Raw genomic sequence first — 18,616 nt, forward strand, 5'->3', positions numbered from 1 at the left:
GAGGAATAGACAGGTGAAAGGCAACTCAGAGGTTGGCTTGGGTGACTGAGTTGAAATGAGGTCAGAACAAGGGACAGGGAGTTTCTAGCATGGGTATTTGGGATGTACATGGTTGCTACGTATTTCTGTCAACAAGGTGAGCTGAAAGTACCTGTAGAATAGCTCCAAGGAGAACATACAAAGGATAGCTAGAAACATGAGCCTGAATGTCAGGGTTAAGTGGAGCTAAGGGAATGATGGTGAGATTCATCAGCAAGCTAATGAAGACAGTGGCAGTGGAGGCGAATACACACAGTGAAATTCCCTAGGGAGAGCTGTGATGTGGCTCAAAAGAGGGCGCAAAACAGTGCTCCAGGGAGCACAGACATTTAATGGATAAGAACAAGGTGATGAAGAAGCAAAAGGAACAGGGTTCAGAAAACCAGAAAAGCCAGTGCCCTGAATGTCTAGGGAGGGAGATTACTAAAAGCATATAGTCAATAACATCAGCAACTTTTCCTCTGGTGACAGTGTACTTATTTCTTTTAGTGAAGTAAACTCTGATTCCCCATCCTGGTGTACATATTTTTTTTTTTTTTGAGACAGGGTCTCACTCTGTCACCCAGGCTAGAGTGCAGTGGTGCGATCATAGCTCACTGCAGCCTCAAACTCCTGGGCTCAAGCAATTCTTCCACTTCAGCCTCCCAAGTAGTTAGGACTACAGGTGCACACCACCACACATGACTAATTTTGTTTTATTTTTATTCTTGTTTTTTTGTAGAGATGGGGTCTTGCTATGTTTCCCAGGCTGGTCTCAAACCTCTAGCCTCAAGTGATCCTCCTGCCTTGGCCTGCCAAAGTGCTGGGATTGCAAGCGTGCGCCACCGCACCTGGCCCTGACATATATACTTTAAGCAGTCAAAGTATTTGGTCCTTTTTCTTTCTCTTTCTCTGCCCCCTGAAACTCTTAAAAGGAAGTTAGGGATAGTTGTCTGGAACATCCCAGTTCCTTATCACAATGCTAAATGTGCACCAGAGCTGGGGGACATTTAAGAGCCAGACACCATGATCTAAAATATGCTAAATAAAGGTATCTGCTGAAGGTAGGAAAGCACTGGCTTTGGTCTCATTAGTTACCTGTAAACCCGACTTGACAGGTGCACTCATAGGTATCCCAGCTGAGCATATGGCATGTGCCGCCATTCAGGCAGGGTCGAGACACAAAGCATGGATGAGATGTCGAGTACTGGCAGTCCTCTCCTGTAAACCCTGAGGCACATCGGCACGTGGCTTTCCCCAGCATGGCCTGGGCCACACAAGTCCCACCATTCTGGCAGCGGTTCTTCTCACAGGGGTCTCGATGTTGACAATATTCCCCCAAGAAGCCTTCTGGACATCTGTATGGAAAAGAGAAGAGTCCATGAAAACACCTGACTTCTTGTAAGTCCAAAAAATTACAGTAAAACAATACAGTCCAATCAAGAAAACACGAGATTGTGAATCAACAGACCTACAAGTACCACCTATAAAACTGCTTCCCTTTAGAAGAAAGAGTCCTTAGAGAACTTAACCACATACTCCCCTGTCCTTTTGAGTCCTGGCAGGTGACAGAGTATCAGGTGTATGGTCTAGCAGGGTCTGCCATGGCCAGTCAACATGACCCTTATTCAAATGCAAAATGCACCCCAGCTTTTTTTCATGTGTGTACAGGTTGGGATGGTGTAACAGCACCTTTTTTAGAGCACTGTTCGTACTTGTCTGCTTAAATTCATTAACTTTCTCATTTTGACTAAGCCATTTGATAGGATTAAGATGTCCACAATATAATGCATGAACTTGACCCTATTATCCCCTCCAATTTAAAATATGTAAGATATCATGTGCTTTTCCTCAATTAAGCATTGAGAAATAGTAAGTGCTTCTTTCTCTTATTTCCACTGAAACATCAATTGGCTGATACCTAGTTTTCTGGGTTATGTTCAGGTGGCTGACATTACAACGGAAAAAGGGAAAGGAGGTACAGGAATGGGGAAGAGTTCAAAGGGATATTTAAAAATCTGTTAATATTTAAGTAGTAGGCATTTTTAACCAAATAAAAAGGCACAAAATATAATTAAAATAACATAAAATATCTAAGATACCATATAAACACCAAAGTGAAGGAAGGAATCAATTGAAGAATAACATTCTATGATATTTTCCACATTGAGGCACTGAGGAACCTTTTTACATGCCACCCCTTGATTCATAAGATGTACAACCATTTCAAACTGTATTATTTATGACAATTTTCTCTGAACAATATCAAAAAGGCATGGTAAGTCTCCATTTTCATAATGAAGTTGTTTAAATGGAATCTCTGAGAAGCATTGAAATTAAGAAACACAAACACTTTGATTCTAACTATAAATGCTGCTATATATTTGGCTGGTGCCCCAAATATGTGATTCAACTTATTCCTCGTTTTAGTTTTCAGGGACTAGAAAACTGAATCTAGTAGGCTGTTCCACCATTACCTCAAAGATTACACATTGAAACCAAACTCTAAATCCCCCTCTCAAAAACCAGCTCTTCTGTGCCCAAGCCTTGTTGTCCTGATTTTCCTAATCATTGTGACCTGAAACATTGGGGTCATGAGTGCTTTTGTCTTTGACAGTCATATCCAAGACCTTTCATTAACCATTGGTTGGCAAGGCTAGCTAGCAGGGGTCACAGTTACTGAGAAAAGAAGGAAGGCCAGATACTAGGGAACTAAGACAGAAAATGCCCAGAAGAATTCTGTAGTAGCTAAAATGGCTAAAGGAGAAAACAGGGTGGTGAATAGCTATAGTGGTAGTGAGGTAACTGGCCACAGCCTCTTCACCCCTCCCAGAGCTGCATAAGATAAGCATGGCGGAGCAAGGAGCGGCTAAGGCTCTGGGCATCTTCATGAGTAGGTGTAGCTACAGACCAACAGGCAGTGAAGAAAGTTCATAGCACTGAAACCAAAGATGGCATGCAGGTGACTGTGAGGAGTCTGTATCAAGAAGGTCAGAAGGTCTGGTTTGGAGTTCTGGTGCTGTGACCTTGGACAAGTTACTTATCTTCACTGACTATCCATTTTCTCACGTTGTAAATAGTTAATAAGGTCACCTACATCATGAGATTATTCTAACAACTGAACAAAAGCAAGTATGTAAAAAACCTTATAAATGTTAAAAAGTTTTGCAAGTGGGCTGGGCACAGTGGCTCACACCTGTAATTCCAGCACTTTGGGAGGCTGAGGTGTGAGGACCATCTGAGGTCAGGAGTTTGAGAATAGCCCGGCCAACATGGTGAAACCCTGGCTCTACTAAAAATACAAAAATTAGCCAGGGTGGTGGTGCACGCTTGTAATCCCAGCTACTCGGGAGGCTGAGGCATGAGAATTGCTTGAACCCGGGAGGCGGAGGTTGCAGTGAGCCGACGAGATTGTGCCACTACACTCCAGCCTGGGCAACAGAGTGAGATTCCATCTCAAAAAAAAAAGTTTTGCCAAGTGAAAACATCTTTTCTCTCTTCTTTGTGCTTATTGAGGAAAATACAATGCCCCAGCCAAATCACAGCTTGATTTGAGAATAGTTTCTTGTGTTGGTTTTTTGAAGTGGAGGAGCAAAAAGTGCCAATGTAGCATAGCTAAAATTAACTCTGAGATATATTATTAAAAGCATTTGCAGCTTATTCAAGAAATGTGTTATGAATGTTAAAAACTGCAACACAATTCTCACTCACAGTGCAGCCCTCTGGGCATTATTAGCTGACTCTTCATTCTCCCATATGGGAATTATGCACCTTCTAAATAATGGCAAATTTTTAAACGTGGGTGGGCTTTGCTCAGCTTTGCTCCTGAACTATTACACCACCCTAATACTATCATGTGGCATATGCTAAGAGAATGCAAAGTCATTTAAATGGTAGCATCATAAACATATAATGGAAACATAAGGTTCCCAGGAAAACAAAAATGAAGCAAAATGGAAGTTTCTAAAGCTAAACAGATGTATTTCTGAATTATTTGTTTCTACAGTTTAATTCACATTGTTGCTCCCTATCAAGTATGGAAAAATAAGTTTTAACCTAAGATATATTTAAGAAATCAGTAAAACCAGAGATTGACAAAGTACAGTTTACAAGTCTAATTTGGACCACTGCCTGTTTTTGTTTGGCCTGTGAATAGTTTTTTACATTTTTAAATGATTAGAAAAAAAGAACAAAAGAAGGATATTTTCTGACATTTCAAAATTATATACAATTCAAATCTCAGTGTCCATAAATAGTCTTACTGGAACACAGCCATGCTCATTCATTTATAGATTGTCTATGGCTGATTTTCCACTACAACAACAGAGTCAAGTAGCTGTAATGAGACCACAAAGCCTGCAAAAATAATTACTCTCTGGCACTTTACAGAAAAAGTTTGCCAACTTCTGAGTAGAGAACATATGAAGGCTAATTCTATAAATACCATCCAATATGCTTATTAATAATGATCGGTTTCTGATAGGAAATCAACCTTATTAGTTTCCACAAAGAATATTAAACTTATAATCATTCATTCACACAACAATTAGTAAATGCCTATTATGTGCCAGGCATTTTTCCAGTGCTAGAAAAATTCTTACACTCTTGGAGTTTACATTCTAATAGCGGAAGACGAAAACAAAATTACTAAGTAAAAGATGCACAATAGATGGAGTTAAGTGCTGTGAAAAAAAATTAAACAGGAAGGAATGGAGCTGGGGATGAGGGTGTGGGGTGAGCAAAGAGAAGTATCTCAGTTTAGAATAGGAAAATCAGAGACCTTCACTGACAATACTCGAGTTGAGACCTAAATAAGGTGAGAGTAATCATGCAGGTATCTTAGGGAAACACATTCATGAGAAAGGGAACAGCAAATGCAAAGGCCATACCACAGAGAGCAGCCCTAGCGTGTTTGAGAAGCAGCAAGAATATCTGGAGCAGCAGAAAATAGATGAGAGCTGTAACTGGGATGTGGATCAATTGGGGCCTTTAAGCCACTGTAAAGAAAGACTTAGGGTTTTCCTCTAAATGGGATAATATTTACATATGAGGTACAACAGACTTACTCTCCTAAAGCCCGTGTACAGAACCACATATTTGCTTTATGTGAAACTAGACCTACTGTATTAATAAAGTTTGATTTCTATTTAAAATGTTTTAGAGGGCTGGACATCAGCTTAGTTCTTTACTTTTACTTTAGAAGATATACAAGTCTCTTTTAACCCACATTTTCATGAGGTCCCATTTCCCTTTCCAAATTATTGTTTCACAGCTAACCTTCTATGACTGTAGCCTAATTTCAGATATTTCTCTTTCTTTTCCATCTACTTCTTACTTATCCCTCTGTAACAAAACTTTAATTCTAATTATTGCTTAGAAACTGTTTTCTAAAAACAATGACTTTCCTCTAGTCAAGTTCAGTGGTCTCATCTGAAACTTCATAAGGAAATTCTCTCTCCTATAGGGAGAATTGCTAACCACTCCATGCACCGTTTTAATCATTTTACCTTGGCTTCTATGACTCCCTCTGTCTAACTCAAAACCCAGTGAAGTCTTAGTCTGGATTGCTGATTTCTCCTTCTTCCCCATCTATTATGGCCACCCTAACGTTTAAGTCTGGACTGCACTGCTCTTTCTCTCAAATGCATTTGTTACTGTTGTTGTTCACTTGGTTTTAAACAACTTCCTTCCAGTAACTGACTCCAAAATACACTGTTCCAGTCCCATATGTTCAGTTTTCTAGAAGTCATCTCTCTATCCTAATATGTGCGGCCACTATTTGAAACTAAACATTTGTAAAAGGAGATCATCTTCCCAAGAAACTTTAATTATTCAATTTTTCTAAGGCTTCCACACACAATTTAAAGTAACTTCATCTCTTTAAGTTGTATATAATTTATTACCACATTCTGACAAGACTTGTTAACTGAATTCCTATAATACTTATCATTCGTGTTCACAGTTTCCTTTTTGATACAAATTCTGATCATCTTAAAAGCCTCAGGCCAGACATCATCTTGTTGCTGGCTTTTCCCCCATTTCCAGCCATCCTTGGAATAACAGAACCTTCAGATTCAAGAAATTTAATTTCTATCCAATTAAGTAATCATTTCTAAAATATTTCTAAAAGATGATCACCAGCCTCTGCTTGAATACAAGCATGTAGCATGGTGCTGGATAAATCTTGAGAATTTAATAAATGCTTGGAGTTATTATTGTTCTGCTCTTAAGAGTACAGACTCTGGAACCAGACCACCTGGATTTCAATCCCAACTCCACCATTTACTCAATGTGTAATCTTGGGCCAGGTACTAAACTTCCCTGTTGTAAAAGAGATGTAATAACAGTGCCTACTTCATAGGATTTTTAAATAAGGGTAAAGCACTTAGAACACTATCCAGCACATAGTAAACACTATGCATTTGTTAAGTGAAATTACTGGCTGACTACTTCAACAAAAGAACAGTCTTCAATGTGGGTGGATCCCACTGTGAGAAAGCTCTTTCTTTCTTAATTCTTCAAATTCTGCCTCCCTTCCTAGGTATATACCCGAGATAACTGAAAACATATGCCCACATAATAAAAATGTTCATAGCAGCATTATTCATAATAGCTAAAAAGTAGAAACAACCCAAATGCCTATAAGCTGATGAACAGATAAATAAAATGTGGTATATCCATAAATGAAATATGTGGCCATGAAAAGGAATGACATTCTGATACATGCTACAACATGGATGAACCTTGAAAACATGCCAAGTGAAAGAAGCCACACACAAAAGGCCACATATTATATAATTAAATTTATATGAAATGTCCAGAATATGCAAATCCGTAGAGATAGAAAGTAGATTAGTGTTGCCAGGAGCTGTAAAGAAAGGGAAATAGACAGTGACTACTAAGCAGTAGAGAATTTCTTTCAGGGTGATAAAAATGTTTCAAAATTAGATAATGGTGGTGGTCTCATAACTCTGGAAATACTAAAGTCTACTAAATTAAACACTTTAAAAGGGTAAATTTTATGATACATAAATTATGTCTTAACTTTGAAAAGAACAAACTTTGTCTCTCTACAATTTCCAGGTTATCTCTACCGTCTAGAACAAAAAAGAACAAGCCTTCTGCTTCTCTTACACGTAGCCCTTCAAGAATCTGAAGATAGTTATGTGGGCCTTTTGTTTTCTTTTTTCCAGGATTCAATGGTTTGGCGTATTCCTCAGTATAGGGTTATTTCCAGGCTTCTTCACCTTTTTAGTGGTGCTTCTATGCTTAATAGTAGTAATAATAATCAGAATGACCAAAATTTTCTGCCTCCCTTCCCAGGTATATACCCGAAATAACTGAAAACATATTTTCTAAGTACTTAACTATGTATTGTATATTTGCTAAGCATTTGATAGCTATTGTCTCTTGTATTACTCGCTCCAGTGCTATATTATAATCTCCATTTTATATATGAGGAACTCAAAGCTTAGAAAGATTAAGATTTTACAGCTAGGCCGGGCGCGGTGGCTCACACCTGTAATCTCAGCACTTTGGGAGGCCGAGGCAGGCAGATCACCAGGTCAGGAGATCGAGACCATCCTGGCTAACACAGTGAAACCCTGTCTCTACTAAAAATATAAAAAATTAGCCAGGCGTGGTGGCGGGCGCCTGTAGTCCCAGCTACTCGGGAGGCTGAGGCAGGAGAATGGCATGAACCCAGAAGTTGGAGGTTGCAGTGAGCCAAGATCGCGCCACTGCACTCCAGCCTGGGCGACAGAGCGAGACTCCCTCTCAAAAAAAAAAAAATTCACAGCTAGTAGATGGAAGAGGCAGGATTCAAACCCAAGTAGACTCTAGAGTGCGTGTGCTTCAACACTAGGCTATCCTGCCTCCCCATCACTGGATGACTCCAGTTCATCAAAAACCTCTTTAAAAAGTGAGGCTCAAAATGGAAAAAGGCTTAACACATGTTCTTACCAGTGCAGCACAGAGCTGAACCATGACCTCCTGATCTGGACACTATGCTTTTACTATTTCAGAGTAAGTTCTTAAACTGAGGAGGCATCGTGAGAGTGCAGTTCAAGAAAGAATAATGCTCCGACTCATACCCAATGGATATGTGTACTTTTTTAGAAGCCACAAAATACTACTATGTGCTATGGAATACACACTCAGCTACAATATTCAGAGCCTTATTTCACATGAACTACTAGTGTACCCTATTTTTCTCATCTTATACTTGTAGCACATGTTTTTTGAACCCCATAATTGGAACTGTCATCCATTCCTTTTAAATCCATCATATTGAGTCTTTACTCCAAGTTTCCTTGATTGAGACAACTTTTACATTATACTCATACAATCACAGAATTTCAGCAGTGATCTCAGAAACCAAATGGTCTGAACCCCTATAGCACTGAAAAGGACACCAAAGCTAACTGATCTACCCAAAGTTGGTTATCTGTGAATCTAGCAATTTCCCCAGTTTTACAAATATATCCCTATCTTCACCTAGACCTTGCAATGAAATAGTACTTAACTGAAAGTGTATGACTAAGTCTTGCCCCAAGACTAGCACCTATTCAATCAGCTCTAACATCCTAAATGGACCAGCATCCTATCCATACCTCTCCTCTCCCTAAGGACAGTCTGGAAATTCCTTGCTGAACCTAAGCATATGACTAAAAGAATAATCTTTCCTAAGCATAATTTTCATGTCATTCATCTGCTCAGAAACTAGCAACAGTATTAATACCAAGCCTTTCAAATCCAAGTTCTTTACAATCTCTGATCTGCTTGTCTGTCCCATTCCAATCATCTAACCATCTTACTCTTTAGTAATCCATAACTCGAACACTCCATATTATTTCCATGAACAATGAACATCAGAAAATGGAGGACCAAAACAGTGGCTCTCCTACAAGGTCACCAAACCAATTAATAACAGACCTGGAGAAGAATTCTGGTCTTCTGGCTCCTAGTTCAGTGATCTGTCCAAAATACTACACATATGGTAGGCTGACAAAGAAAGAACAGAAGACCTTTTGGTTTCAAGTCATTTGCAGAGAAAGGGGGGGAAACAAAAACAGGAAAATCAGGAAAGGGTGGAAGGAAAATTAATAGTTCAAATTTAGGCATTCGAACTGAGACATCAAGAAAGGAAGCATGTAACTATGGACTGTGAACACAATATAAAGAAAATGATGTAAAATTTCTTATATCCTTATTCAAATCACGCCTTGCAGTTTTTTGCTCTAAAATCATTGCAGACGTATATAGATAAAGGGTCAAAAAACAACATGTATGAATGACATTTAAGGAAAAAGAGAAGAAAACAGAAGAAAAAAACAGAAGAAAAGGGAAAAGGAGAGGTGGAGAATTTATTATATCATCTAAATATATGAAGCCCTTCTAAAGGGTCAATGCAGACATATTGCACCCAGATAAACAGAAGAAATGACATTATATTCTATATCTCTTACGTTAGCAATTTTAAAATTCCTTGAGTCAGAAGCGTTAAACACTGGAATGACTAAGGTTACATTTGTTATGGAAATTTCTTAAATTTAGAAAGACATCATACACACACCTGAAGGTAAAAAAAAAAATGTACTTAATCAGTGGGTTGCAACCAACTTACTTGTCAGAATCACCTGTAAACCTTGAAAAAATACGGATTCTCAAACTTACCTTATCAGAATCCCTGGGTGCTGAGTCCAAGATCCACCCCAACAGACTTTGATGTAGCCAGGACACAGAGTTTTTTTCTACCATAATGGGAGAGGTAGGGAGGAGGATCACTAGGAATGGCAACACAGAGTGGGAACTAGATCAATGCAAATTTTGTGGGCAAAATAGAATTTCTGTGGGTGTGATATTTTTAAAATGTATTGTAAGGCTGCTCTGAACCATCCAAGCATATCCCACTGAATTTAAACATTCTCTAAAGGTCCTGAAGTCAGCAACTACAATCCAGGTGAACCAAAAGTTGCTCCTCTATGTCATAGAAGCCTACAGGAGAGGCAGTAGGGTGGGAATGGAGCAGAGAGATCCCAAGAAGTTATGGGTAAATATTTTTTAAATCTAAAGATTCAGAAAAATAAGAGAGACTAGGAATCATTCTCCTCCTCCTCTCCACCACACCAAAAAAAAAGGAATAATAAGAAAGTGAAAGGAAAAATAGTTTTAGGTTAAATTTCATCACCATCTGAAAGAAAATTACTCCGATTTTGTTTAAGCAAGAGAAGAATTCAGCTGAGAAATTATCTAGCAGGCAGCAAAATCAGGGAGTCACTTCCCATTGCAAAGCAAAAGAAAACAAGGAGCAAGAGGATGGTCCTGGATAGCTGTTTAGACAATCAGACACACTGCTAACATCTCCTTGCCTTAGAAACTCCGTGATGTTTAAATTAACAATTGGCCACAAGCCAAACACAGGAACACTCAAAAGTTTAGAAGGGTGTGCTGTAATTGGTACCTTAGCAAAACACAATAACAAATTAAGAGGATTCAAGAAGCCTTCACTGTAGACTCTAAGAAGATTTAAGATTTGTACCAAGAAACAGGCTTCTAAATCTCTTCTACTGCATTAGTTTAGCATCTAAAGAACACCTGTCTAAAAATCAAAATATCTAAATCCTATCCTTTGAGTCAACTTGACTAACACTCAACTTGACTACCTAAAAGCTAGCTAATAATCGCAGCACCTCAGCAGAGCAGAGGTGGAGGGCATAGTTTTATGCACTGAGATCCTATAATAAAAGAAGCCCTATGTGTCAGAGTAATCCCATTTCTGACATCATATTATTTAACACTTAATTTTTCAAATCACTTTACAATCATATTTATTATTCCCTACAATTCTCTAAAGCAGGTTATTCCTTTAGTCCTGCTTCATAGGTGAGGAGACTACATATCATGAAGATTAAGTTATTTACCAAAACAAGTTAATGATAGACCAAGGATTATTACCCTCAGACTGTCTCATTGATTATACTCCTCTCTATCCTAAAGCTACACTTAAAGCTTTCACTCAAAGAAAAAGGAAAAGCAAAAACACCATCATATATGCTCTTTATTAAATGCTTCAGAAACAACAGCTCTGCTTCATCACTACAAAGCCTCCTGGTCCACTTCTGAAATTCTTAGTGACCTAGACGTGTACGAAATTTGAACTTTCCAAGAAGTATCTAGTTGGTGCTGAACAACCCAGTACTATTTTCGGGTGATAAATAACCTTGTTCTCTTTTCAAACATCTGCGATTGACATGTCGACTGACTGTTAACAATGAACAAAGACCATATTTTTCTGAAGCTCATCATCTTCCTAACCTTTTCTTTGAAAACAGATGTAGTTCATGTACTAGTTTTTTGGTGAAGGTAAAAATCTTTATTCAGATTAGGCTCAGAAAAAGAAGGGGCTGCTTTCCGTTCAACAAATATGCACAAGACACCATCCCACTGGGAGCATCAATCTCAGAAGCAGTAAAACACAGCCTCGGCCTGAAAGGACTTTCTGAACACCTTTGGAGTGTCATCCGTTTAATATACATTATTTTAATTAATCCTATTAGCTGGATAATTTCATTCCCATTTTACTGGTGAGTTCATATAGCAGAGCTGGATTTGAATCCAGGATTACAGAGCAGGGCTCCAAAGCCCAAGTTATTTCCACTAAAGGGTCTGAAGAAATATAGAATCTAAAAGTGTGGGTGGGATGGGGAAGATATGATTTGATTCCCTTTCCTTGGTCCAACCGTGTTAGAAACATCCAACCATAAAGAAGCTGTCTAAGGAAGCCCTTTGAATTAACGTATCCACTTTTTCTCACCCGCCCGTGCCCCACCCTCAGCCATGCCAAAGGAGCAGCAAATGCTGCTGCCAGGTTGGAGGAATTGGTGATCGCCACACCACATTCCTGGGTCTGGACACAGCCTGAAACAGCAGCAGAGCTCCGCGCCTCGGAAAGAATAACAGCAGTTGAGATTTTTAAATCATGTGCCTCAGCATGCAGCCACACCAGTTGCCCTACTTCTCCTGCCTCCACCTTTCAAAGACGCGAGCAGCACACCCGGCTCCTCCGGACTTTCGGTGGGGTTGGAGTGTCAAAACTCAGGCGCGCCGCAAAACCCCGTCCCCATCCAAACCCAGCCCACACACCCGGCCCATGTGCCGCCCCCTGGCAAAGGCGAGGCTGGCTGCGAAGGTGCAGGCCGTTTGGCTTGGCGGCCCTGCCCCCGCTCTCCACGCCAGAATCTGGCATTCCTTCGCTCAGCCCCTCCGAGGCCCGCCATCGGCTCTCGCTCGACCCCAGGAAACGCGGAACCTGAAGGGCAAAACTGCCCACCTCCCTGCACCCTGGCACTATGAAAAAGGAGTTTCTGAGACTTGGCTGCCGGCCTCCCTCCTGCCGAGGAAGCGTGTGAGGGGTCCCGGGCCGCGGGGAGCAGAGGCGGCGGAGAACCCCGGGGGTTGGCGGGGCACCACGGGAGGGGCCCCCGGCGATGTCCAAACTCTTGGGAACCCAGCGAGTGGCCTCGCTCCGCGCCGGCGGCCGAGCCTGGCCTTCCCACACAGAGAAGGACCGAGGGGGAGAAGGGTCGCCCCAGGTGGCAGCCCCGGGATCAGCGGACAGCGCCCCTCAGCCCGATACTCACCATGCGCGGGGGCCGCGCAGCACAGCCAGAGCGCCAGCAGCGCCCACAGCAGAGCGGGGCGCAGGGCGGGCATCTTCTCGGTCGCCTCCTCCTCCGCCGCCGCCTGGGCAGATCCACATGGGGAAGGGGTCCCGATAGAGGAGCCCCACTCTCTCCTCCCCTCCTCCTGCTTCAAAGGCTCAGGCCCTGGCGCTACGCTCCGAAGCCCAGGCGCAAATGCCTCGACTCCCCGCGCCCCGAGTCCGCCGCTCCTCAGCCGCCGCCTCAGCCGCCGCCCGAAGTTTGGCTGAAACTTTCTCGGGTGTGCAGCGAAGCAGCCTCGTGTGTCCTTCCGCCTCAGCCGCCTCCTCCCACCGCAAGCCCCGCCCCACTGTCGCCGCGGCCTCGGCCCCGCCGCCTTGGGCACCCAGGGGTTTCCCGCAGGAAGAAGCGCCGGCCCGAGCTCCGCGCGGAGGGATCTACTACGAGTCACTGGCCCCGTCCGCATCCTTCTCCAACGGTCCCGGGGGCCGCCGCGCCTTAACTCGATCAGTGCTGCAGCGGCTCGCTGGCTTGACCAGTGCAGAAGCGGCGTGGGGGTGAGGGGGGTGGGGTAGGACTCTGAACTTCAAGCACTGGAGTTTGCCGGGATCGTGAACTTGCAGGGAGAGGCGGTCCTCATCCAGTGAGGTCTGTATCGCCACCTACACCCACACATCCACACACTGCTTTGCTAGCTAGAGGAATGCTCCGGAGTAGGACCAGTGCTGTCAAAGAAGGAAAGTGGGCCAAGGCGCCAAAGTCCATTAAAAAGGAATAGAGCCATCACGGAGTGGTGCTGCCCCATTCATTCATTCATTTGTTCATCCGTGTAGTGAATATTTCTTAAGTGCCTTACTTTGCGTAGCTGTGTGCTTGGCAGTGGGATGATACCAAAGATGCACAAGCAATTTTGAGTAACAAGACTTTGCCGCTGTGGGCTGGGGGATTCAGGGAAGGCTTTCCCAGAGGAGCTGGGATGAAAGCAGGATCTTGAAAGGTCAGTAAAATTTGTATAAGACAAGGAGACCAGCTAAGCTAAGGATATTCATTGTAACACTGTAATAGCAAAACCTTGAAAACAACATAAATGCCCACCCTTAGAGGAATGGATGAATAATGTATGGTATATTTATAAAATGAAATGCAACACAGTAATTGAAAAGACTATAGCTATTTATGTCAATAGGGATAAATCTTAAAAACTAAATGATAGTGAAAAAAGTAATCGCAGAGGGAGACAAATTATACCATTTATATATATATTTTTCAAGACAATACTACACATTATCTGTGGATGCATATATATAGATATAGGTATTAAGAGACTATAACCAGAATAGTAGTTACTTCCAGGGCAGGAGAGTAGGGGGTGTGATCAAACCTGGGTACAAGTGGGCTTCTAAGAAAAGAGCTAAAAGTAAGAACAACAACAATAGTTGTATGGACATATCATTCCAGGAAAGAGCCCTCGTGAAAGCAAAGGTACAGTCAAAAGAGTAAGTAAATGAGTTCTGTCTCTGTTAGCAGTGAGAGGAGTCAAGGACGGAAAGGGGGTTGGGACCAAATTATGCAGCCTTGAATGGCAAGCTGAAAGGGTGGGGAGGCAGCTACCTCTTAGGTCACATAAAACTATTGAAAGTTTTTGAACAGAGTTGAGACTGATGGAAAGGAAGATTGCTCTGATAATTCTGTAGAAAATTGATTGTTGGGAGCAAGAGGTGAACTGGAGCCCAGGACCAGTCAAGAGTTGGTGAACAGTCCAGGCACAAATTTAAGAAGACCTGAACTAATAAGGTAGATTTCAGAAGGAATGAATCTGAGACAATGTTAAAGAAACAGGAAAAAAAAATGGAGGTGTGACTAATTGGATGTGGGAGTTTACAATCCTGTTGGGATGGGAAATCCTACCCACAGAACCTCTCCCTGACTCCTATAGGATAAAATTCAAACTTCTAAACATGGTACATACAAGGCCTTTTCGTCATTGGGCCCCATCTCTTGTCCTCCCTGCCCCTGTTGTGAACTTCACACAATAACAGTATTGACTAACTTGAGATTCCCCCAAACATATCTTGCTGTTTCTGTCCCTGTATCTTTTGTTCCTTTGGCTTGGAATGACTCCTCTAGTCCCCTTCCCTCCTCCTCTTAATGAACTTCTAATCATAATTCATCCTTCAGTCCAAAGAAGGCTTTGCCAACACCACAATAAATTCCTCCCCCTAACAGACAGTCCCTCCACTGTCTTCCACTGCCGCTTCCTTATCTTAACACCGATACTTATTTTTCACACAGGACTCTTTGTATTTCTGTGTTCTCAACTAAGTTTTGAGGTCCTCATGGGCAAAGACCACAGCCTATTAATCCCCAGTGTCTATCACATAACAGATGTTGAACTAGAATGTAAAACAACACTAAGCAAGTACAAGTCAGTATGGGCATAGACCTATGAAGTTCCAAAACTGCATGTTAACAAGCACTTTAGGTAAGCAAGTACCATTAGTGAAAGTAGTCACATTGAAATACTGGAAACCCTTTTCAAAAATAACGTAGTCAAAATATTTTTGGAATTTGTCTTGTGCAAGTATGTTCAGAGAAAGATAACATTATTTTTCAGTTGTTTACCCACAGTGTTACCAGTTCCATCTTCCTCTTTACTCACTAAAGATAATTCATAGTGACTTGGCTGCATACAAATTTTAAAAATCACCTGCAAAGATAAGTTTTGTCACTATTAAAATATATTCAGAAGAATATAAGATAGTTATCCACAAAGAGCAACTCTAGAAGCGACTATAGCTATGACAACATTATTAAAATAAATGTGCAGGCCAGGCGTGGCAGCTTATGTCATAATCCCAGCACTTTGGGAAGCTGAGGTGGGCAGATCACCTGAGGTCAGGAGTTCGAGACCAGCCTGGCCAATATGTTGAAACCCGTCTCTACTAAAAATACCAAAAATTAGCCGGGCATGGTGGCGAGCACCTGTAATCCCAGCTACTCAGGAGACTGAGGCAGTAGAATCACTTGAACCCAGGAGGCAGAGATTGCAGTGAGCCAAGATCGTGCCACTGTACTCCAGCCTGGACAACAAGAGTGAAACTCCGTCTCAAAAAAAAAAAAAAAAAAAAAAAAAAAAGGTATGCAGTTTCTCAAAGTAACCGTTTTAAAGAAAGCAGCTATTATGTTCACATATAACTTTTGTTGAATGTGTTACAATATGAAAACTTACTGCATACATTCTGGTAAGGACAAGAGAAGTAAAGAGTAAATATGAATGGAAGTAAGGGGAAAATATGACTGAAGACATTTTTTAAAGATAAGTTTTAATGATAGAAAAATATGAATAAGGGCTACCAATTGTTTTAGTTTTAATCAAAACTAAAAATATATATCTATGTCTTTACTGATTTAAACTCACATAAAACTGCCTTCCAAAATAAATGCAGAATTGGGCACTTATTTGTTCTCATGTCTGTCCTCTCAGAGCCAATAAGCTGTAAAAAACTCTCAAAATAAAACTCTTTTATTTTCTGTTTTGCCCCGGTTTCTATCACATAAGTGCTCAATAATATATGTTTTACATAAATGCTGAATGAGGAACATATATATCTATATAAACTGGGGAGCAATGCAAGACTGGAAGAATGTCTTGGTGTGTTGGAGAAGTTGAATAGCTATGACACATAGATTGAGCTCCTTGAGTATAGTTCCCCTTGATCTGAAGTCACTGGGGCTCTCACACCCAAGAAACAATGGGACAGAGATAGGATAACCATAACAGGCACTCCCATTCGAAGAGTCAGAGAACAGAGGCATACAGCGGTCAGTAGTCCACAGCAATTTTGAAATCTAGCTGAGTACATATTACCAGTTCCTTGATTAGGGCCCAGTCCTGCTCCTGGGAATGATTCCCTCTGGCTATCCATCAGTCCTCTGGGCTCTTGGTTCCATTCTTTGAGCCGTTCTTCTTTTTCCCTAAGAAGTAATCCTTGTTTTTGGCTGGGTAACTTTCTCAGCCTGCTTCTCTGAGGCAGGTTGAGGGTCCAAAGGCATCTTTTCACTTTGTACTCTCTTCATCCTTTTCAGTCAGTCCAAGCTGGTATAATTCACTTAAAAATGTTAAGGCGTCTTATATACTAATTGATAACGAACTTTACTAGGCAAAAGCCACACCCACATTTCATTCTGAAGCCAGCTTTTTCACCTTGCTTGGACTGTGAGTCTGACATGGGATAACGGAACCTTAAAATTCTTAGAAACTCTTTTGTCCAATGGAGAGGTACATTGCCCAAGACTGTAGAAGGCTTTTTGTTTAACTGAAAGGATATATGAGGCACCACCTTAATTGAGGTCTTAATCATGTGTCTAGCTGTCACATCTTGGAATTTATTTTTGCCCTGAAGCCATTTCTTATTTTGAAAGCTTTCCCTGTCTAGAGAGATTGAGGATGAGAAGCAGTTTGATGTTTGAACCCAGCAAAGTCTACGGCCATGCCACCCTGAATGTACTCGATCTCTTCTGAACCCAGCAAGTCCTGCCTCTTTATAATTCCTCTAAATTCTGCTTAAAAACCAAATGGCTCCTTTTTTAGCCCACTTTTTTTTTCTTTTTTTTAATCAATATCTTATAATAATGTGGCTAAAAGAAACCTCTCTGTAGTTTTGAAATTCCGCTGAAAATCTCCTTAGCCAGATCCTCCCATTCATTGGGCACCTTTTCTATTTTCCCACATTATCAAAGACGAAAACTTTCTGCCACTACATAACACAGGTCATTTCTTCAGCCACCCCCAATAGTATTTTCTTTACTGTCCTTCAGTCTCTCCAGCAGTCTCCTCGATGTCCTTCCAGTATTCACTAACATTTTTCTCGAGGCCTTTCTAACTTCTGTGCCAACCAGGTACAAAGTCATTGCCATTTGTTTTCAGTTTTTGTTATAGTGAAAGTCCACTTTCAGATACCAAATTTAGTTCCAGTTATCTATTGTTACTTAGTAAACTACTCCAAAACTTAGCACAATACGCAATTTATTGTATCTCATCATTTTGGTAATCAATAATTCTAGCATGGTTCAGCAGGGCAAATTTATTCCATAGTGGCCACAGTTAGGGTTGCTCAGTTGTGTCCAGCTGATGGAAGACTGCTTCACACATAATGCCTGGCACCCTGATGGGAACTGCTGGTCGTTGTGCTCAGCTAGGCCCCTCCCCTTGTCATGTGGTCTCATGGCCTCTGCACGTGGTTTATCTAGCATGGTAGTTTGACTTATCCAGCAGCTTAGGCCTTAGAAGACATATCCCAAGAGTCTCACATGGAAGCTACAAGGCTTCTTACTTACCTAGCCTGGCCAGACATCTCTTCTGCTGTATTCTATTAGTCAAGTAAGTCTCTAAGCGTAGCCCATATTATAGGGAGGAGAATTAGATTCCACCTCTCAATGGGAGAAGTAGCAAGTAATTTGTGGTCATCTTTAATCTACTACAGACACTGTATCCTTGATCTCAGAATGATGCCTCTTTGTCTGGAAAGGGCATTTGTTTTTTAAGCCCAAGGTTAGAGAGACAGACATGCAGCTGTGATGGATCAAGAAGACATCATGTTCTGACTAACCAGGTGATCACAGGGATCACTGAAGTGACAGATGTTGCAGACATATTGTCCTCCTATCTAAGTCCCAGCCAATGTTATGTGTCAAAATTAGGGAAGCAGTACGCAAAATGGTTAGGCAGGCCATTCTGAAACAAAACTGATTGGTTTCAAATCTCGGCTTTGCCATCAATCAGCTTTGTGAATGTGGGCAGTATAATTTACCTCCCTGTGCTCCACATTAGTCATCTGTAAAGTGGGCATTAACTAGAGCCTACCTCAAAAGACTGCTGCGAGGATGAAAAGAGTTAGTACACACACAATTGTTAGAGGAGGATCTGGCAAAAATAT

The 18,616-nt window shown here is 41.4% G+C and overlaps 1 protein-coding gene across 1 annotated transcript in view; it reads right to left on the reverse strand.

Moving 5' to 3' along the window:
* Positions 1-18,616, reverse strand: part of LOC134809778 (notch homolog 2 N-terminal-like protein A) — a 30,698-nt gene that overhangs the window by 7,381 nt on the left and 4,701 nt on the right. Inside the window, exon 3 of the mRNA XM_063808573.1 lies at positions 1,117-1,376. Within this exon, the coding sequence (XP_063664643.1) occupies positions 1,117-1,376 (260 nt within the window). The remainder of the gene's footprint in view (positions 1-1,116; positions 1,377-18,616) is intronic.

The sequence above is a fragment of the Pan troglodytes genome, chromosome 1, assembly GCF_028858775.2.
Source record: "Pan troglodytes isolate AG18354 chromosome 1, NHGRI_mPanTro3-v2.0_pri, whole genome shotgun sequence".
Taxonomy (NCBI): Eukaryota; Metazoa; Chordata; class Mammalia; order Primates; family Hominidae; genus Pan; species Pan troglodytes.